Raw genomic sequence first — 22193 nt, forward strand, 5'->3', positions numbered from 1 at the left:
ATAACTTTGTTGTACATATACAATGACAATAAAGGGCTATTCTATTCCATTCTATTCTATTCTATTGTAAATCTGCTGTGGATCATCTGCCACCAGGCTGCTTAGCAGATTAAAGGTCCCACATCTCCCCACTTTAAACGCTACAGGCAGCACGCCCTCCATCAGCACTCAGGACTCTTAAATCCTCGCCCGTCCCTGCAGAGTCACACTTCTTCAGGCTCGCCGTGGTTCCTCCCGCTCGGGTCAAACAGTTTGTTTGTACCGTCACCTGTTGAAGCTCGGGTGGTGACCGAGCTGCTGAGGCTCTGTCACGGACCCGGTTCCGGGGACTCGGGGTCCGTGAGCAGTGTGGACTATAATTAGTATCAGTAGTATTATTATTATTTTGTGATGTGTGTGTCTTCTGCACAATGCTGTCATGTCTGTGTTCCACTTATTGCATGTGTAGGCAGGGTGTGTGTGTGTATTTGTGTATGTCTGCGGGTGTGGCTGTTGGATGGATGACACCTGAAGTCCCTGCCACACACCTGCTGCTGATCAGGGCTCGTCGGGGAGCTTAGGAGAGCGTTGGCGCTCCCACTGACGCGGGATCATTGCGTTACATCCCACGTTAGCGTGTGTCAGTGTACGGTAGTGCAGCTCGCGTATGCCCGTGGGGTCAGTGTTGACGGCTGCTTCTGCTGTTTTCCTGCAGGTGGAACCAGAAGGACGGCACGCACAGGGTGTGCAGGAACACGACAGCAGGGAGCACGAGCACTGACGTCGGAGGGGAGCACACTGTGTGCATCTGTTATTTACCTCACTGTAAAACACACTGTCTTCACTAAAGAGTCCAGCTTCCGGGTCCTTTGTCCCCACATCCCCACATGACAGGCTCAGCTGAGGTCTGCTGGTTCTCCGGAGCCTTTAAAACAGGGTCACCAATCCCAGTCCACGAGGGCCGGTGTCCTGCAGGTTTTAAATGTGTGCTGGATCCACCACCGCTGATTTAATGGCTAAATTACCTTCTCAAGATGTTAAGTTCTCCAGAGGCCTGGTAATGAACTAATCGTTTGCTTCAGGTGTGTTGGCCCAGGGTCAGATCTAAGACCTGCAGGGACACCGGCCGTCGTGGACTTTTTTCAATTCTTTTTGAATTTTGTCTTTTGTGTGTCTCACCTGCTCGTTTTTAAAGCTTTGTTCAAGCCTACTCTTCGTGCTGGATCTGATTTTCTTGCAGCTTTTAGGCGATGATCAGTTTTCCTTTTTTCAGGATTTTCCGGGACATGCCAAGCTGTTAACATATTCTTTAATGTGTTTAAATACTGCTCCTGAACCATGTTCCCACTTCAGTTCCAGCATGAAAACCTCTCCTGCTGTTAAAAATCAAACCTGTGCTATCAGCAGGATAAAAAAGAAGCTGTTTTACTTCATTACGGAGTGAAATCTCGCCCCTCTGCCGCCTCGTGTGCCAGAACTGCTTCTTCCAGGCCCGTTAAAAACCTGCGGTGCTCCGTCAGCCATCTGGCTGCTGAACGAGCTGGCAGAACTGACGCTGCTGGCAGAAACAAAGACGATGGTGAGGAGGAGGCTTTTCCCGACTTTCCGCAGTCATCCGAGCTGATTGTTTCATCACCCACTTGGCTCCTTCTCCTCATCATCTTCTTCAGATAAGTGTGTTAAAACTCTTCCAACACATTTTTACTTCCCTGCAGGAAACTGAAAACAGTCGGAAGGAAATCCACAACGAGGCTCAGCTGACAGACTTCCCGACTTCAGTTTTTAATGAGACCAACAGCAGGTGGAAAATCTGTCTGTTCATCGGATTCTTTAGCTCTTAACAAAACACCAAACAACACGTAGATTCCCTTGGACTGCATTATGTGTGGATTTATCTTTTCATTATAGCGCAGACTGAATTTAGGTGATTCTAATAAGAGATGCTGCGTCTGGAGCCCGACTCCAACGTTTTTCTCGAGCTGAAAACTTTGTTTCAGCACAAACTTTGGTAATGACAGCAGATGGCTGCCTGTTGCCACTCTGCTATCTGACTGGCATTTACTCACAGTTGGCAGAACTTCACTTAGAAACAAAGCGAAGCTGCAGTCTCTGTGAACAAAGACCATCGTCTTCTCCAGAAAACATCTCAAAGTAAAAGGACTGAACGCAGCCGACCATCAACCTGAAATATCCTGAACGCATCCTCCACACGGTCGTCGCAGTAACGCACCACTGCATTTAGTCAGGCTGAAAACGTCTGCGATCAGGTCGGCGAGCTAATTTCTGTGTTTTCCTTGAGCCACATTTAAAACAGACGTTTCAATGAAACGTGAAATTATTCCTGTTGATTCGATTCGTTTCGTGACACCTGAGCTCACTCCCACAAGCCGTCCCTCAGCAGTCTCAAACAGTAGCTCGTGCCAGGTTAGACTAATCACAAAGTTCAACAGCTCAGACGCCGACACAGACTCCACAGAGTCGAGCAAACAGAAATGACGGCAGGATTTTGTAAGCTGCAAAGTGAACAAGCGAGCTAAGTCCACCACCTGTCAATAAGCCTCCAATAACACCAGAAAAAGTTGCCAGATCTGTTGCTAGTCGCTTTTTAGAAAAAATGTCGCTCAAAGGGTCTGAAAACTCGCTAAATATAGCGACAAAGTTGCTAAGTCGGCAACACTGGAAGACACTCTGAACCACAGACAAATGAGTGGAAGCATTCTGCTTCAAGGCCACCAGGGGGCGAAACCTGTGGTTGAACAAAGACTCCCCGGTCTATGGAAGACAACGGGAAAACGTTCTTGCCTAGACCAGTGTTTCCCACCCTTTTGGAGCCACGGCACATATTTCCCATTAGAAAAATCGCACGGCACACCAGCAAACAAAAATGTCACAAAAAGCATATTGATACTTTTCCCAGCAAAACAGGTGTAGTGGAAGGCGCTCGGTTTGTCCCCAGTGTACCTTTTTTGCTTTCTTCTGACCATTACTCATGCTAGAGCCTTCAGGGTCGGCGTTTCACCTAATCAGGTGGAACCAGACAATCTTCCACGGCACACCGGATCATTTCAGTGGTTGGGAAACACTGGTCTAGACCAGATCAGTCAACACCTTCCTGATGAGTTTCGGGGCTCAGTCACTCATTTCAGGTGAATTATCCTGCATATGTAACCTGCTTCCTCACAGCCGCTCACCACATAAGGTTTCAGCTCACAAGTGGGTGACGCTCCACTGACTTCATCCATCTATGGCTTGAACATAGACGTCCGTCTGTTGACGATCCTCATTCCAGGTACTAGATCCTTGTTTGGGTAAAAATATGTTCCTTCAACCTTCAGGCAACAACCAGTGAAATAACTGCTGGCAATGTAAATCTCCAGGTTCTCAACTTGGATGCAAACAACTGAAGTGACAGCCAATTAGAGGGAAGGATACTGCTGTGATTGACACATGAGGGTTACCTAGGCCAGCGGTCCCCAACATTTTTGGGGCCACGGACCGGTTCATGCCCGACAATATTTTCACGGACCGGCCTTTAAGGTGTCGCGGATAAATACAACAAAATAAAACTGGTACCAAAAAAAGAAGATTTATTCATAACACACGTGAAAAGACCCAGGAAAACCGAGTTAACGATAAAGACGATAACAAAATAACGCTGAAAACCGATAAAAACCCTGAAAACCAGACATTTCACACCTGAGCCTCAACTCTCGCGGCCCGGTACCAAACGACTCACGGACTGAGGCCCGGGGGTTGGGGACCGCTGACCTAGGCAACCAGAGCCTGGAATTTCCTCTGGCAACCGATGTACAGAGGGAATGTTGTATATCTGGAATGGGCTTAACTCTGAACACTGACAGATGATGCTTACCCATCAGGCACTGGGATTTTACAGGCATCCATGTGACGAGCTGTTACACATTCAGTGTTTTGTCTTTTTCTTTGAGCTATTTTTTCTTTTTCCATCCATCTATCAGTGAAGATTATTGGCACCAAACCCCCAAATGTGCACTTAAAAAAAACTGCTGTAATATTGAGCTTTTTTACATGGGAGACACTTTTGGTGCCTCTAGTGGACACAAGAGGAACTGCAGATTAAGTTTAAACATGAAATTAGAAGTTCAGATTTTCAGGTGTAGTTTGTAGTGAAAACGTTCTGAAAAAAACAGGATTATGATTCGGAGCCTCGTCAGCTGCTGCTCGGTTAGCAAACACACACGTGTGTCATGTGGAGAGGCTGAAAACTCATTTTGTGTCTCAGGCAGACAAATAATGATTTTTATCAAGTCAGATTTTTATAAATGTTGTGAGAGCGTGCATGAACCGGTCATTCCACAACTTCAGTGAGCGACACACACACACAAATGTGTTTTATTCCCACTTTATTGTGTCTGCTGCACGCAGGCTGTAATTGAGTCTCTGAAAAGCTGCTGGCTGACAAAAACACGGCAAACAATTAGCTTTTCATCGAGAAAAGAAAACAAGCCCGAAGAGAAGCTCAGACTTCTGTTTACCGATGTTTTTCTGAAGTGCTGATCTATTAGCAGAAGCTTTGGAAGTCTGTCGGTGTTACAAACTTCACTGGGAACAAAAAGAGACGTTCAGACCTTCAGCTGAAGTGAGGCTGATGACTGACAGCTTCCTAATGTTTACCTGTGAAAGCACACACACACACGGCAGGCGTCCTCTGGCAGATCTCAGTCTCGCTCTTCAGTTTCGTGACACTCAGGCTCATTTATTCCTGTTTACTTGTTTTCATTGGCTCTCAGGTATTTGTCAGGCGTGTGGAAAAATAGAAACTTCAGTTTTCATTCAACTGTTTCAGAGAAGTTTCTTAAATGGAAGTAAGATCGTCTGACGGGAGGCTTGACGTTAAATAAAGACCATAAATAATAAAGAAGGAACTGTGACTCACCTGTCCCAGCGTGCACTCCACCGATCCCAGGAAGATCGCCTCCTTCAGGCCGTTGTGGCTGCTGTTGATGTCGTACAGCTCGAAGCGCAGACGCTGCACCTCTTCAAAATAAAAGTCCAGCGTGAAAACCTTTGAGTAGGTAGGGTTGACGCAGCTGCGGATCACCTCCGTCCGATCCACCTGCAGGATACCAAAGGACGAAATAACGTGAGTTATTGCTCGATGGCTTGCACCTGCACGTTAACTGCAAATATTACATGAACATGAGTGGTATGAAAGCTAATCCAAGGTGCGACTTTTCATTCTTTCATTCCTGTCGTGCACAAATATGTGTGATTATTAATTTTCCAGAGTCATGAGGAATCATGACTGCATTACATCAGTTTTTTAGAACACTTGCAGGTGCAGCAGAAGCAGCATCGTGTAGAAGTCTGAAGGACTCCAGCAACCATCAAAAGTAAGCGCGTCTTCACAGCGAAAGAGCCACAGATCAGAAGCATGTTCAGGTTCAGACTCTAAATGCTGAGTCCCTCTTTATCGCCCGCGGCGTCTCTGGGAGAAACTTTAGCAAAAACAGCCTGAACTCTGGAGTCATCGTGGCTCAGCATCCAGCCCGTCAGCCTGAGTTTGCAGTCGGAGACGTTGTCTGCTTTCTAAATCAAGTTGAAGGTCATAGTTTTCACACGTTGGGGGAGTCAGAGGGACTAACCTGGGCTAACAGGGAGCATTTCACCCGGTGCAGTCCCACATCACTGCATCTAGTGATGATTTTGAAGGGCAGGCTTTGTTGGCACAGTCTCAGAATTTCTTCTTTTTCTCAATCTTTGTTTTAAACTTTAACATTATTTTATTACTTAATTATTTTTCTGTGTAAATTACATCAATGAAAACTTTTTTTGGTTAAATAAATGTAAACTCAAATGAGGGTTGGTTTTTGTTTTCTTTTTAATGTTTTTATCTAAAAGAGGATAAAGTGAAGCTCACTTCTGTCTGACCTGTGAAAACATCCTGAACTTTTACGTCAGTAAGTGCTGATGTTATGATGTAGCTGCTAGCTTCTGCTAGCTTCTGCTAGCTTCTGCTAGCTTCTGCTAGCTTCTGCTAGCTTCTGCTAGCTTCTGCTAGCTTCTGCTAGCTTCTGCTAGCTTCTGCTAGCTTCTGCTAGCTTCTGCTAGCTTCTGCTAGCTTCTGCTAGCTTCTGCTAGCTTCTGCTAGCTTCATAGCTGTGTTATGAAAACTGTCTTTAACGTGGATCTCATATTGCTGGACTTGGACATTTAGTGAACAAACATATGATGTGAGAACGTAATCAAACTGTTTATTTTTTAGGACGCGTGACATTAGCTGGTATAATGTTAGCTTATCACCAGGTGTTGTTGGATTTGGTGCTTTAATCAAATGCAGCTGAGAACAGGTGAGTCTTCAACCTGGATTTAAATAAACTGAGTGTTTCAGCTGATCTGAGGCTTTCTGGGAGTTTGTTCCAGATATAAGGAGCATAAAAGCTGAATGCAGCTTCTCCGTGTCTGGTTCGGACTCTGGGAACTGATAAAAGACCGGATCCAGATGACCTGAGGGATCTGGAAGGTTCATACTGGGTCAGGAGGTCACTGATGTATTTTGGTCCTAAACCATTCAGAGCTTTATAGACCAGCAGGCCTAGCCTTTAGCTTTCCCTGTGGCCTTTTACTTTTCAACAGATTTTCAGGCCTTACTTCGCTACTTTTATATGGATGGTTGTCCAATATAGATCCAGGGTCCTTTGATAGTGGAGCAAATCTGTTCTGCAGGTTCACATTCAGTTGTTTTGGAGGTTTGTCGTTAACCTTCCTATTCACGGTTGTCCAGTCCTGTTTCCTCTCGTATACAGGGGTAGAAGAGCTTCTCTGTCTCGTAGGAAGTGAAGGCCAGTCTCCAGTACTGCAATCTTCTGCAGGAGGCTGTGGTCGTCTTCTGTGGAGAGGGAAGGTATGTTGTTGCTAGTTAGCCTAGCGGTTAGCACCTTTCCAGGCTATTGAGGCTGTTCGGTGCCCAGACGCTGTAATCAGGCTTCAGCTGTGTCTAGGCCACAGACACACGGAGCGCTGAGGATAAGGTAACTATAAAAATGTTGCTGTTTCTGTTAAGAACGCTTTAGTCCTAATGATCTATAAGTGTCCAGAAGCTATCGCAGGTAAGCTCATACGGAAAAAAGGGAAAAAAATCAGCATGAAAATCAATAAAAGAAGCAAAGCATTTAAAGGGCAAAGAGACGAAGCGTCCACACTCACAAAAGGGGGAGGAGCATTTTAGAGGCCTGACTTCAGTTCAGGAGACGAGGCTTGAGGTGATGATGGTCCTCAGTCAGGTGACCCAGTGTTGATGTTTGGATTCTGTGATATTCTGTGATTTTGTGCTTTTCTTGTGGTTTAGTTTTTTGTATTTTCTGGCTCTGAGTTCTTCAGTGCTTTGTGATTTCTAGTTCGTAGGTTTTGTTCCATGTTTAGTGTGTCGTGTCTCTAATGTAGCTTTGGTTCTGTCTTCATGTTTGTTCCATGTCCCACACTCAGTCGTGTCTCCATGTCGTAGTTTGTTAGTCTTGTCTCTGTGCGCCCTCTGTTCCTTATGTTCTGTCAATTTCAGTGTCAGCCTCTGGTTTCCTGTTTTATTTTGATAGTTCTGTGTGAGTATATTCAGTTTTAGGTCCTCCTCGTCTCGTTGTGTCAGATTAGTCCCAGCTGTGTTTCCCTCGTGTATTTAAGCGTGTTTGTGTTTTCCTCTGTCTGTTGTCACGTCGTTAACCATAGCACACCATCATGGCTGAGTGTTTCCTTTGTGTTCCCAGTAATTTCCCAATGTTCTGTTCCTGGTTTGTTTTCTAGTTCCCAGTTCAGTTTGTTGTATTCATCGCTCGAGTTTTTCCAGCGATGAAGCTGTTTTGAGTTTCCTCTCTGTGTATGAGTCCTGGGTTTGGGTCCTACATCCTTCCTGCCACACAGCTGAGGGGAGGGGAAGGAGGAGAACGACATGGTGAAACTGTACACGTACAAATGTTAAATGGTCACCGTTTAAAAGAGCTACTTGTGATCTTTAAATCTAAGAGTACATATGATGTGGAACCACTACATTCAACATGAAGGGCAAGATGGCGGCTTCCACAAACTCTCATCACTTCTATGTATTTTCAATGGACTCAGTCTGTTTTTATCAGCACACATCAATTTGTGGGGAGATGTACGTCCACAGTAATCAGTGTACGAGTACAATATACGTCATTTTTTCTCCTACTGACTCACACAGTCAGTGTGTGACTGACTGTGTGAGTCCACACTCCCCCTGGTGTAAAACGTGCGGCTCTAAGGACCACAGTGTGAGATCTGATCCATAAGTCAGAGCAGGAAAACGATTGTGGTCAGGAAGTGATGAAGTCTTAAATTAGCAGCGAGCTGCTGAGAAGCTGCGTGCAGTCGAAGTCCGAGTCCAACAGTCAGAGTCATCCTCGTCTCCTTGTTATAAGGGACAGATGGTGAATCAGCTGAAAAGAAATCCAGCGTGGAGCGTGAGAGGAAACCCGACGTCCTGCGAGTGTCTGAGAACGAGTGTAAGAGCTCCGCTGGCTCCGAAACATCTGAAAGCAGGAAATCATCCCACAGGTTCGCTCAGCAGTTTGATGTGAAAACAAAAGGTCCTGAAGATCTGCAGTCTCGGCGTCTCTCATTAGTCAGAAACAGAAGCGTTCAAGCATCCGTCAAGGCTTTTTTGTTTCCTCTGTAAAACAAATGAGCAGTTTATGATAAAGAGAAGATGTCAGCACGAAGCTGAAGGTCCCGCTCTGATCATAAATTCAGCTGCTGCACGTTTCACTGCAAAGAGTCTGAACTGTGAGAGATGAAACCTGAATTTGTTTCAGGGAGAAAAACTGAAGACAAGCGTTTCATACCTGCACCTGCAGCACTGTCTAATACATGGAAGCCAATAAATGTTTAATTTTCCACACGTGCCCATGAGCAAGGCTTTGGACGCTGCCAAGCGAGCCACCAAAGCTGCGACAGCAACCCTGAAGGACCGAGTTCTGGACTGGACCGGGCTGGACTCCAAGCTGAAACCTGGAACAACGGGACCAGAACAGACCCCGCCCCCCTCCCAGAGCTGAGACCGAGCAACACTGGGAGAACATCCGGGTCGAGGAGGCGTCCCAAAACACCAAGAGACTGAATAAGCACAGACCGCAAGAACCCGTCCTCACTGCAGAACCTGAAACATGCAAATGTGACCCTGGTGTCTGGAGACTCGGTGGTTTGTGCTGCATTTATCTGCATTCTGTGATTTACTGGGTTCATGTCCTTTAGCCATTGTTTAGTGTTTTTTGCTCTTCAGGTTTTGTTATTGCGCCTCCTTTGTGTCCCTTGTGTTACATCTAGTCGTCGTTGCCTCTGTGTTCATGTGTTTCCTGTTTTACTTTGACAGTCTGCGTCCCGTGTCAGTGTATTCGGTTTTGCTTCCTCCCGGTCTCGTCATGTCTTATTGTTCACAGCTGTGTTCCCTCCGTTCCTCCATCTTCCTCTGTGCTGCCTCTGCATTTCCTGGTTTCTCAGTCCTTGCTTCTGGTCTTCGTCCTCAGGTTATGTGTTATGCTTAGTTTTCCCCAGTCTGGGCTTTTGTTAGTTCTCTCACTTCCTCCTGTTTGCAGTGTTTTGCCAGAAATAAAGGCTCACTTTTCATTATCATCCACCCTCGTCTCTGTGGCTGCATTTGGGTCCACATTCTCCTCACGCCATGGCGTCTGCGTCAGCAGACGGAAACAGAACAACACGGGACAGAACGCGAAGGATGTTCAAACCTTCAAACTGCTCTCCTCTCACACATCATCTCATCCATGAAGCTCATCTGGAAGCTGAGGGGCGGGCACTTCCTGAGAGACTTCCTTTTTTTCTTTATTAAGTGTAGTCATATTATACAGTAACACTCAGATTACCACATATTACCGTTCTGTCCAGATACGGTCTGTGTGTGAATATGAATGACATATGATGAGGATATAAAACTCAACAAAAAGAAACACACACATCATCATCATCATTAAACTCATCATTGGTTCCTTTTAGTTCATATTTAATTTCCCAAACCTCAAATGTCACATCCCTGGGCCACCTGAGGGGGACTCAGGACGTTCCAGTTTACAGAAATAAGATGAAGAGCGAGAGAAACGGCGTTATAGATAATTATTGAGCAGGTAGCATTTGAAGCTCTCACAGTAATGACGGCAGTCAGGATCCGACTAAAAGCCAGAATGCACTGAGCACTGAGCGTGAGCACAACAGGAGGATTGAAGCTGATTCATGAGTTCACTTTAGTGTAATGGAGGCGATGCACAGCTAGTGTCAGCATCCATCTGAAAGGGTCTGCTGATGAGGCAACATCTCACAAATGAATCCATAAATCTGGGAAATGATGTCCTTATTGTCTACACTGTGTGTGTGTGTGTGTGTGTGTAAGTAAATTTCCCTGGTAGTTATTCAAAGGATCCAAATATGCCAAAGAACAAATCCCTGATCAGATGGATGCCACTCCTGTGCCATGCCTGCGAGGCCGCGTCCGTTCCAGTAAAATGTTATTAATATAACAGATAAAACTCACAAAGTGATTCACAACAACAACAAGGCTAAAAATATAAACACCGAGTGTTGAACGAGTTTAGCTGCTTTTTAAGAGAGTCCACGGAGCTGAGGTGCAGTTCCAGAGCCTGGGGTGTCGTCAGGCCCCAAAATGTTTGTGTTCTTAGAAAGCACCAAAAATACTGTGTGACATCATTCATGAGTCACAATCACCGTCATGGATACGCTGGCTTCTGCAGGGATGGTGTTGCTGCAAAGCGCGGTGATGGAAGCGCTCTGCGCTCGCTTCCTGAACCACAACCACGGGTGAAGAGTGCGGAAAACCGAAGCTCGAGCAAAGTCCAGCACGCCGTCACTGTCACAGATGTGCACGCACAGGAAATCATTTTTCAAATCTGAACTTTTACCTTCTCTTTATATTCTTACATGCTGCCATTTTTTCAAACATTTCAAGTTGCTGTACATCAATACAACCGTTACAGCCCAGATTTGAATCATGTGTTTGCATTAAGTCCACACTAACTACATAAACTGCAATAAAAATTAAAATCGTTTTTGGTTTGTTCTTTTATTTTACACATATTTGTAGTTACAGAAATGTCAGAGGTAGCTGCCTCCACCAGTGTGTGAATGTGAGAGTGAATGAATAGTGGAACTGTAGAGCGCTTTGAGGGTCTCGAAAAGCTCTATAAATGCAATCCATCATCATTATTATTATTATTATTATTGTTATTGTTGTTATTATTGTATTATTATTGTTATTGTTGTCGTTGTCGTTGTTATTATTATTATTGTTGTTATTATTATTGTTATTCCTCAAAACTGTAAATGCAAAAAAGTTGCACAAAATAATTTCCAACCACAGGAAATTTATTTTGAGTGTCTTCATAGTTTCATTTTTGAGTGACGTCACTTCCACTTTTGGCAGGTAATGGCGGACGTGTGCGAGTCTGCACTGATGTTTATTCAATTCAATTCAATTCAATTCAATTTTATTTATATAGCGCCAAATCACAACAAAAATCGCCTCAAGGCACTTCATAGATACAGAGAAAAACCCAACAATCATATGACCCCCTATGAGCACTTTGGCGACAGTGGGAAGGAAAAACTCCCTTTTAACAGGAAGAAACCTCCAGCAGAACCAGGCTCAGGGAGGGGCGGGGCCATCTGCTGTGATTGGTTGGGGCCAATCGTTATTCCAACGTAGGAAGTGCTATGAACAGCTGATCAGATCAGCAAAGTGCGTTTCTGGATTATAATGTTTTTGTTGTTGTCAGTGCTTTAATTATTGCGCTAGCTAATGTGGTTGCAATTCTAGCGGGATTTAAAACTAGTTATGTGCTTAAAAGGGTTGATGGTATCTTTAATGTGTTCAGCCTCAAAAATAAAGTCAGGAGCAGATTAGAAAAGAAGACAGGAAAACAGAAAGTACGTGAGCACTGAAGCTGAGCAGACCTGTTACAACTCCCTGTCGTTCCTCTTTCAGCTGCTCAAAGTTAAAGTGAAAATAACATTTTTCCCACTGATCTGAGGTCAAAACTGAGGCAGAGCTCAGATCAGTTACACGAATATTAATAAACACACCTGTAGATCCTCACAAAAAACACATCTAACAAATGACTCGGTCGTCCAGGTGAAGACAAAAGAATAAAGACTGAAGTAAATCTGTTGAGCCAATCAGAGAGCTGCTTCAGCAGAAACGCCACGGTTACACTTTTTCTTCTCATTAATGTGAAGCTGCAAACACACAAAAGCTTCTGGAGAAAATCGACCAAATCGAGCCAAAAGTCAAAGGCAGAGGCAGGGATAGCTCAGTAGGTAGAGTGGTGGCCCCATGATCGGAAGGTCGGGGGTTCGACTCCACTGAACGGCTACCCTGAGGTACCCCTGAGCAAGGTACCGTCCCTACACACTGCTCCCCGGGCGCTGCACTGGTGGCTGCCCACTGCTTCACTGGGTGAATGGGTTAAATACAGAGGAATTATTTCCCTATGGGGACGAACACGCACACTTTACACTTTCAGCACCAACTATGAAAGCAGCGTTTCGCTTCTTTGGGTTTCCAGGAGACAAACTCATGTTTCTGTTGTTTCCACATGTTCATCACGTCGGCGCTGACTCGTCTGCTGAGGATCACACACAGAGCAGGTCAGACTCACAGGAGAGACGATGAGCAAATTCTGCTTCACATCCGACGACGACGATGATGATGGCGGAGACCCCGATTGACCCAGGCGCTGTGTTAGTCGACAGACAGGCTGCAGCAGCCTGAGCAGCTCACCTGTAACAGAGCCTCAGAGCAGAGATCCTGCAGCGGGACGATGAGCCCAAACATCACATCCAGGTCATTATCCTCAGGTACACCTGACAGTCTGTCACAATCAGGGGGCTGACTGTGTGCAGAGGGAAAGATGGACCCAAATGCAGACGAAACAAAACGTGACTTGAATAACCACAAACGAGCCAAATAACTGCAAACAAAAGGCAAAACTAACAATAAACTAAACCGGGAGCTGAATTAAATAAAAACAACAGGACCTGACGTGCGAAAACTTGACACGAACTCTTGGCCTGAAAACAAAGCAGACGATCTGACAATGACACACTGAAAACAGAGGAACACACGAACAGCTGACTGACATGAGCCCAGTGACAGCACAGGGGAAGTGAAACTAAATACACGAGAATCCTTCAAAATAAAACAGGAAACACTGAAACTAGACATGACAACACAAGCTTAGTAGACCGAACACGCGATAAACGACACAAGAACCCAAACACAGAAACCAAGGAAACAATAAATAATGACTGCCTTTAACCTCAACTAAAAGCTAAACAGGAACGACACATGAACTAATCACGAATCTAAAATGAGACGAATACAAAATGTACTGAGACCCAGCCTGTGACACGCCTCAGTGTGTCAGCGCCATTAACTTATTTTATTTCCACCAAAACATTAAATCAAACTTCTTGTGGCACTCGCTAACATCGTCAGCCTGCCCCAAGAGTCTGAACTGTAGGGGGCAGTAAAGGGAGAAGAAAACCACAAAAGAAGAAATTGACCACAAATAACAGACTGAACGCCTCGTGCTTGTTAAAGAAAGCATCAGGAGCAAAACCTTCTCCTCTGGTCCTCCAGGTGAGCCTCAGATCACCTGTTCAACTATCACTTTAAGCATCTCAGTGAGAGAGTGTGGCGGTGATGTCATGGTGGGCCTCCCCACAGCTGCAGGAACGACCCGCACCTGCTAACGAAGTCACCAAAACAAACACACCTGTCAATTTCTTTGAGCCGTTTTTCACTTTGACCGACGGCCCGAGTGAATCTGCCTTAAACGGACCAGACGGGTTACACAGACCTCGTGTTTGACAACCCTGATCTAAATGCTTTAAACCTGATGTCCACACACACAGCTTGCACTTATATGATCCCAGGAACCACATGCGCTGCATTTGTGTTTAGATAAGATGGAGAGGTTTGTCACTCCTCCTCAGAGAAATCTTCTTTGCAGCAGCACAAAAACACTCGAAGCCTCTGAAATGCATCTTTCTGTAAATGTGTCTGTAAATAGATCCAAGTGAACCTTTCTTCCCTGTCGCACTACAACGAGCGTTCGGAGCTTTGAAACAGGCGGGTCTATTACAGGAAAACTGGCGAATTACTTTAATGTTGAGCCGTGTTCATATACTTTTCTCACGTCTTTCGTCTCCTGTTCGCAGCTTCTCTAATGAAGCAGCAGCAAAAAAGCACTATAAAAATAAAATGTGGTCTTAATGCACATTCATATATACGTCTGAGTGTGATGAGAGGATTGTGGGGGTTGTGTGAAAGAGAGGTGTGAAGATTCGTAGTTAAAATTACAATCTGACAAAAACACAGCTGCCATTGTTTTAAATTAGATCTGTAACAAAGACAAAGAACACCAGGCTGAAGGACGCCGTGCACACTTTGTTATTTACATACAAATTTAATTTAAATCTCATCGTGACCATCGGATAATCTACGGAGTCTTTATTGCTGCTGGAGCCGTGATAACATGCGGTGCACTATCATCATATCACTAATAACTATCATATTCAACTACAATAGATCCCCACAGGGCACTTTATTGTGGCGATCATGGAAGAGGTTTGATTTTTTTCCATATCCTGATTTTAGTTTCTAGTTGGCTTCTCATGTCTGTCTTCCTGGTTTCCATTTCCTGTTTTACTTTGACAGTTTCTCTTCCTTGTGTCTTCCTGTCTGACTCCTCCCACTGATTCCCTACCTCTGTGTCATCGTCTTATAAAAGATGGAGTTTCTGAACCAAACAAAAGGGCTCAAACCGCTTAAACCTGCAGTATTTTTAGTGCCTGCAGGGGGCGACGCCTGCGGTTATTATATTGTCTGTGTTCCTGTTCTGTCTGCGGATAATGAGAACTTCAAATTGTTCCCTTTTGTGCCTAATTGTGCATTCAGTCCTGTCTGTATGCACTCATAGCCACATCATTAGGTACATCCTTTTGTCTTCAGAGCTGCTTTAAATCTTCGTGACAAAGATTCAGCGAGGCGCTGAAAACATTCCTCACAGATGTTGGTCATATTGGCATGACATCATCACACAGCTTCTGATCACTTCCTGTAAACCCCAGAGATGGTTATGTGGGAAAATCCAGCAGATCAGCACGTTCTGAAACAACAGCCACGTTCAAAATCTCTAAAATCTCATTTATTTCAGATTAATCTGCATTGAAAGCAGTTCAGAGGTGCAGAGATGGACCTGAGAGAGATCAGCCAAACATTAACATGAAGTCTCAGCGGATGACGAGAGCTTCAAATTGAAATGCAAAGGAAAGTGGTTTGCATCTAAAGCTCACACAGCTTCTGTTTAAGTTTGCATTTTTATTTTCAGCCAAACGATCAGAAAACTGAGAAGTGGAAAGAAAGCCGGGAAACACGTGCTGTGATTCTAGATGTGAAGTGCACAAAGGTCCTGTCATCTATCTCAGGAAACACACAATCCCTCAAAGTCTGATCTAATCTGCATCTGAAGAACAAGAAGCATCGTCTTTCTCCACATCTCAGCTCTGCCGTGACAAAGAGAGAAAATCGTTCTTCAGACTCTTCTGTGACGCCATCCCACCTCCTCTTCAACGTTCGGCAGAAAGACGCGAACCTGAACAGAAAGCCAGACATTCAGAGATGAAGCGAAGACGAAAGTGGGACGAGGGGAAGAATAAGAGCGAGTGTGGAGAGAGAAGAGAGGGGAGGAAGAGGAGGGGTGTGTGTCTGTGCGGACACCGAGCGACATTTCATCTGGATTTCCAGACGGCTAAAAATAAAAACACAAAGTGGGACGACAGAGACCAGAAACCAGGTCTGAGCGAGTCTTACAGCAGGCTTCATCACAGCCCTGCACACATAAACAGCCCCTCTTTGGTCTTTAGTGTCAACGCTGTTAAAATGAATCTTCCTCTGTGATCATGTGATTTTCCCTCCTTTGTGTGTTTGTGGTTTTTAAGAAATTTGTCCTCGCCGTTCTGCAGAGTCAGCAGAAAAATGGGCCCCAGGTCGTCCTTCCTGCGCAGCAGAACGATGCCAACACGACACGGGAGCGTTTGTAAAGCGGGTGTACGACTTTTTGGAGCAAAGATGTTACACTCACTTTACGTTATTTCACTCCTTTGATTGAAGTTGGAAAGGTCAGTAAAAACCAGAGTTTTATCACTTTATCAGCAACACTGGACGATAGCTGACAGACCGGACCTTACAGCAGCCGTGTTCATGGTCACATAGCTGCATTAGAAATGATGCAAACGGTCCAGTTCAGGGAATAAGCTGATTAGTTAACACACAGTTAGCGACTGCATCCACCTGTCAGTCAAAGAGGCCACGCCCCTAATAATGCAAACTTTAAACAGGTGAGTGTATAAACACCCAGTGCATCATGGGAATCCCCGGCAGCCTACGTCTATTGCAGCATAACTAAGGGAGAATTCAGGGTCACCTGGTCCAGCCCTAACTATATGCTTTAGCAAAAAGGAAAGTTTGAAGCCTAATCTTGAAAGTAGAGATAGTGTCTGTCTCCTGAATCCAAACTGGAAGCTGGTTCCACAGAAGAGGGGCCTGAAAACTGAAGGCTCTGCCTCCCATTCTACTTTTAAATACTCTAGGAACAACAAGTAGGCCTGCAGAGCAAGAGCGAAGTGCTCTAATAGGGTGATATGGTACTACAAGGTCATTAAGATAAGATGGGGCCTGATTATTTAAGACCTTGTATGTGAGAAGCAGGATTTCCACACTAATAAATGTTAAACTGAGCTCCAGTGCAGTTTACATGTCCGAGCCTGTAATGATTTCTATTCTGTCGTGTCTGTTTTGCGCTTTGAGCTCGGTTGGCGTCTCTTTGCGGGCACTCGGTGTCTCGCTGTGTTTGTATCTGTTTTTGTAGTTTCTGTGTCTCTGCTCTGATTCTGTGTCTTTGCAGCTGTTTTGTCGTGTTATCGTCTTAAAGCTTCACTCTTCCATCCCTGAAGATTTCAGTGACAGAGCGACGAGCAGAAAATGTCACAGCTGACGTCACCATCTCAGCTGTCTGAGCCAGCACTCTCAAACTTACTCTGCGTCTGTCAGAGAGGACAGAAACTGCTGCAGTCGCACCTGTTTGCATGTTACACATCCAGCACGTAACACACAAACACTGCCCGGCTGTAGACTCATGAATAACATGTGTGTCCTGCTTTAAAGACACGAGTTTTGAAGGAAATCTGCTCACTGGCTTCTGTCAGTGTCCAAACTGAAGCCCGACAGCTGACTAAACACAGCTCAGGCAGCTTCAGATGAAATTAGATCAGATTTAACTGAAGGGAGAGTTCAATTAAAAACATGAGGGAGAGAGAAAGAAGCCAGAGGGAGGAGAGAGGGGCGTCCACAGCACTAAAGACAGTCCCCGGGCCAATAAAACATTTATAACCACAGCCTCAGTGCAAACATTAGAATAAAACCACCATTACACTTTGATGACTTACTGGCATCGCTGGGCCCTGAACGAGCATCAAGAGCTGCGGCAGAGCCGAGCTCACCCGGATCATAATCCCCGCTGACACCCAGAGACTCAAACCCCACAGCAGCGAGAACAACGCCGGCCCACTCGCAGCAGGGTCCTGCACAGATGCCAGCACAGAGGCGAGGCAGGCGGCGAGGCAGGCGGCGAGGCAGGCGGCGAGGCAGGCGGCGAGGCAGGCGGCGGTGTGCCGATCGCCTCCATCCTTCTGTATGTTGGCTCATTCCTCCCTCGGTGGGAGATAGCACACGATCAGGATGTTTGTTTGTTTATCTCTCAGAGTTAAGTGACAAAACAGAAGTGCCGTACCCTGCAGCAGCGAGGCCGTCCCACAGTCCACAGCAGGAATAAACGTACCTGCTCTGGTCCCAGTAGATCGTTTACTCCTGTACAGCAGCTGTACAAACTGGACTGTTTTAATTAAGCGCCGCTGTGGTGGGTCCCACAGGAGGTGTTTCCTATCATGCAGCTGAATCGGACCGTGTGGATGGATACTCAGCATCGTCACACCAAACACAGAAGCGACATTAAAGCGGTTTATAACTCAGCTTTAATATTTTACCTGTATTTGATGTTCTTACATAATCCAGAAGCTTTTGGAGAACCATTTGCTGTGAAAACATCCCTGCACGGTTTCCTTTTAGTGGCTTTTTAAAGTAAAACGTGGGTTTAAGACAAATCACAACCCAACAACTAGAAGAAATGAGCCGACTTCAACAGTCTTTTGTAGCGGACCATATGTTAGGAACGATGAGGCGCTCAGACGGATCGTGTGTCATACTTCCTACTGCCTCAGGGAGGCGCTGCAGAGCTGGAGGGCAAACACGGCGTGACGTGAACTGCAGCCGTCCTCCACAGTCACAAGTGGGTCATTTCAGAGGGAATTCAGCTCCACAAGAAGCTCTGAGATTTCCTCAGAACAAACCTGTCCGTGCATCCAGCAGGTAGTTCAGCACATATTTAAAGGCAGGATTCAGGGAAATGTAAATAATTAAAGGCTAAAATGTCATTTAGTGTCCAAACAGAGCAGCGGTGGGAGTGAGTCTGGCTCTAATAAAAGACTGAACTCTTTCTCTCATGCAGGCTCTCAGATAGGATGGCATGGAGGTGCTCGTGGTGACCTGATTCAAAAAGAAGGACAGGCAGAAGTTCTTTCAAATCTAGTGTTTAAATTAGGGAAGGAGAAGGCACTGGAAAAGCACAGGAGGTCATTTCAGCTGTAATTATGACTGAGGGGGGGTGAAAATGACCCACATAAACTCCAGACTGCATTAAAATCACAGCAGGGCAGGTTATATTAACACCAGCTCCCCGGGGGGAATAAACCCTGTCTCAGTGGAGCCAAAATGAGCTCTCGTTCCAGCCGCAGGTTGATAAGAATGCGATTAAACGTGCAGGGTAACCAAAACAAGGCGCTGAAAGAGGCTAAAACAGCAGCGGCGTTCACAGAGGAGCGTTTCCCCGGAGCGCCGCTCGCTTCCCAGAGAAAGAAGGAGAGGAAAATCTGTTTGAAGTGACAATAACGCACAGCTGCTGATGAGGAGGCTGATTGGGTTTTAATGGCGGTGCCCTCGCCCCTTAATCACTCCATCAGCAACAATCACTCGCTTTGTCTTCCCACTGATGAGCTGACACACTATTAGCACTGATATCAACTGTTTTCTTGTTTACTCAGCAGGCCGGCGGGGGCTTTCAAATAAAGACAATCATTAAACAATTTAGTCCAAATTTACATAAAAAGAGATTTGAAAAGGAGATGATCTCATTATGACGCTGCAGGAGAGGACGACGCAGGAAAGGCTCCAGCTGGGAGCAGGAAGCGGCCGAAACCTGAGGGGTTGCCTTCATGTCAGACACCAGCACTCAACTAAAAAACTCACCGGGCTGTGAGCAGGTGCTGGGTCCAGGCCGCACGCCACTCGTGCCTTCACGTCGCAGCCGTGCACGGCGCACCAGCAGGATGAGCAAAGGCCTCCCTGGCTGCACACATCGTGATCGGGCACGCTCTCAGTCACGTGCCCGCCCTCGCCTCTCTCTCAGCGCCGTGCACACTGCACCCACCAAACACTGGACGTGGGATAGACTCACGTCTATAACGGGTCCGTGACCAATACTGGACAACCGTGACCCAGCTGTGGCGTCAAGATGCCGTTCAACATTTGAACTTTGGGCCATTTTTTATTGGACGCCTGTGACGGGTCAGTGTTGATGTGTTCAGTGCATGTGTTTCCTGTGTTTCTCTAACCGGTTTATTTATTTTAATTAATCAACTTATTTTTTTGTAACCATGTTAAAACTGTTGTTTATTAAAATGTGTTGAAATATTAAAAACATTAAAGTAATAATGGTTGAAGGAAAAAATTTGGAATTCCTTTTAAAGGAAGTACAATAAGTTTAATAAGTGTAAAAAACCACTGGCATTATATATGGTTCATTTTTACAAGTGTCCTGTTTTATTGTGAAAAGCTTCGTGAGAGGAAGCAGCACATGTTGGAACTTCCTGTAAAGCTCGGGACATTTCTGCTCCACGTCCATGAAGCAGACGTCCGCTGATCACGCCGCACTCCTTCACACGTCACTGTTATGACCTGTCCCATGTCAGAAGGTGGCGTAGCGTTCCAGATCATCTCCCAATAACATTATTTGATTGTGTCAGATGATAATAGAGTCGCGTACAAATGTGGAAACAAAGCTACAGAAAAATGAACCGGTGGCCTCCAGAGAAGACGAAAACATGGCTCAACAGAAGCAGCATAAAAACGGCGTCTATAACGAGTTTGACGTTGAAAAGACGTCCACAATGACCACATGTGGACTACAAATAGACTGAACACGGAGGCCATGCAGACGTCAACACTAGACGTTCAGTAGACGTCCAAAAAAAAAAAGACGTTGTCCTGGGGCTGTGCAATATGACCAGAATCGCACAGCCCGATATCAGACGTCTATCGTCCGATAACGATATAAATCACAAAAATGTAACATTTTCTGTAAATTCTGTGAATCTCGGGCAGCTCGACCTGCGTGAAGTGTTTCCAGCTGCGCGTCGTGTAGCTGGAGGCGAGTGTTTTAACCGATGCATGAAACAATACATTTTAGACATAAGTTGTAACGGCGCCGTTTTCTTTGTGAGTATTTATTACACGGCGTGCTGCGGGGAGAAGCCCGTTCTAACGTTTGGGTCTAAGCTTTATTTTTTAGATTTTTTACTTCTCATCCGTAAATAATCTGCTCTTTCACGTGATTCAGTTTATTTTGAAAAGTCTCAACAGGATCTTGAGCTTTATTGTGAAAGGTTTAAGTGGAACATAAACAAGCGGACACGCAGTGGTTTTACCGTCATTGTTGCTAACGACAACGCATAAAAACAGGCGCTTGTCCGTCTGTAGTGTGGTTATATTAAATATAAGAGAAAGAGAGAACTTTAGGAAATGAATACAGCCACTGCAGTGATCAAAACCATGAAAAAATATTGTCATAAACAGTTTATTTTGCGACACCACGAAACAAACGATAGCGTAAAATGAAACGATGGATGTTTTTATATCATCATCAGATATATATGGTTATATCGAACAGCCCTACGTTGTCCTTCAGTGGACCAAATCTGTACGTCCAAAAACTTCTAAAAGACGTCACTCCGGCATCACTTTGTGAGCAGCTGTTTATCTGCTCAGCCTCAAACGAGTCCCCGATGTGATGAAAAGACGAGCTGCAGCTGAGACTCAGTCAGAGAGCAGGACAGTAGAAGGTTATAAACCTGCACACTCGCTCCGGCTTCAGTCGAGTGTTCTGATTCCTTCTGCTGGATCGGTTGGAGCTCCCTCTGGACTCCACTCTCTCTAATGAACTCCAACAACATCTGCCCCCCGGGTAGAAACAATGACCCGGTCAGTGTCCCCAAGATAACAACTGATGAAGAGCCTCCCTCAGCTGGTTTCTTCTATACAATCACTTTACTTTATCCTTTAATCAAAGATCAGCTGATTCTGAGGGGGAGTCTCCTCTGTCTGATCTGTGGTCTCTGTGAGCCTGCTCAGTGAGACCGATCCAGTTTATCATAAAAGGTTTCTGACACTCCATAAAGGACAGAAACATCATGAGGCTGGAACAGCTGTTCTTAGTAAAGGCGGAGCTTTGAATTACAGCTGTTACAGAAGAGAGACCGTGCAGCCTCTTGCTCGGCTCTCGCTGCTCTTTAACCATCGCAGAGGTCATTAAACGTGTACTGCCTGTGCACATCAACTGTGTAAAACCTTCCTGCATTAATAAGACATGAACGAAGCACAGCAGAGGCTCATTTTTATGTTAAATGTCCCACTGTGTTTGGACCCGACGCCTAATCCGAGCCTCCCGAAAAACAGAATCCACCAGAGAATTCTATCACTTTTCTCCTTCATCATCTGTCGTGTCAATAAGGAAGCTGAGCTGCATCCAAAAATGCTCCTCCAGATGGCTGATATCTGAGAGGAGAAGAAGAGCGCCGCCGAGGAGGGAGAGGACTGTTTTCACTCTTATTATAGCGTCACTGCAGTAAACAGACAACAGCCGTCTGTCACAGGAACACCTGAGTCCAGCTCCAAAGCTCCTGATTACACACCTGAGAAGCACGTACTTAGGAGTTCTGGTCCAGATCTCACACACACACACACACAC

The 22193-nt window shown here is 45.4% G+C and overlaps 1 protein-coding gene across 1 annotated transcript in view; it reads right to left on the minus strand.

Moving 5' to 3' along the window:
- cpne4a (copine IVa) overlaps positions 1-22193 on the minus strand; it is a 102755-nt gene that overhangs the window by 58166 nt on the left and 22396 nt on the right. Inside the window, exon 3 of the mRNA XM_005744196.1 lies at positions 4895-5074. Within this exon, the coding sequence (XP_005744253.1) occupies positions 4895-5074 (180 nt within the window). The remainder of the gene's footprint in view (positions 1-4894; positions 5075-22193) is intronic.

Source organism: Pundamilia nyererei, unplaced genomic scaffold (genome assembly GCF_000239375.1).
Source record: "Pundamilia nyererei isolate P.nyererei 1_Seehausen unplaced genomic scaffold, PunNye1.0 scaffold00139, whole genome shotgun sequence".
Taxonomy (NCBI): domain Eukaryota; kingdom Metazoa; phylum Chordata; class Actinopteri; order Cichliformes; family Cichlidae; genus Pundamilia; species Pundamilia nyererei.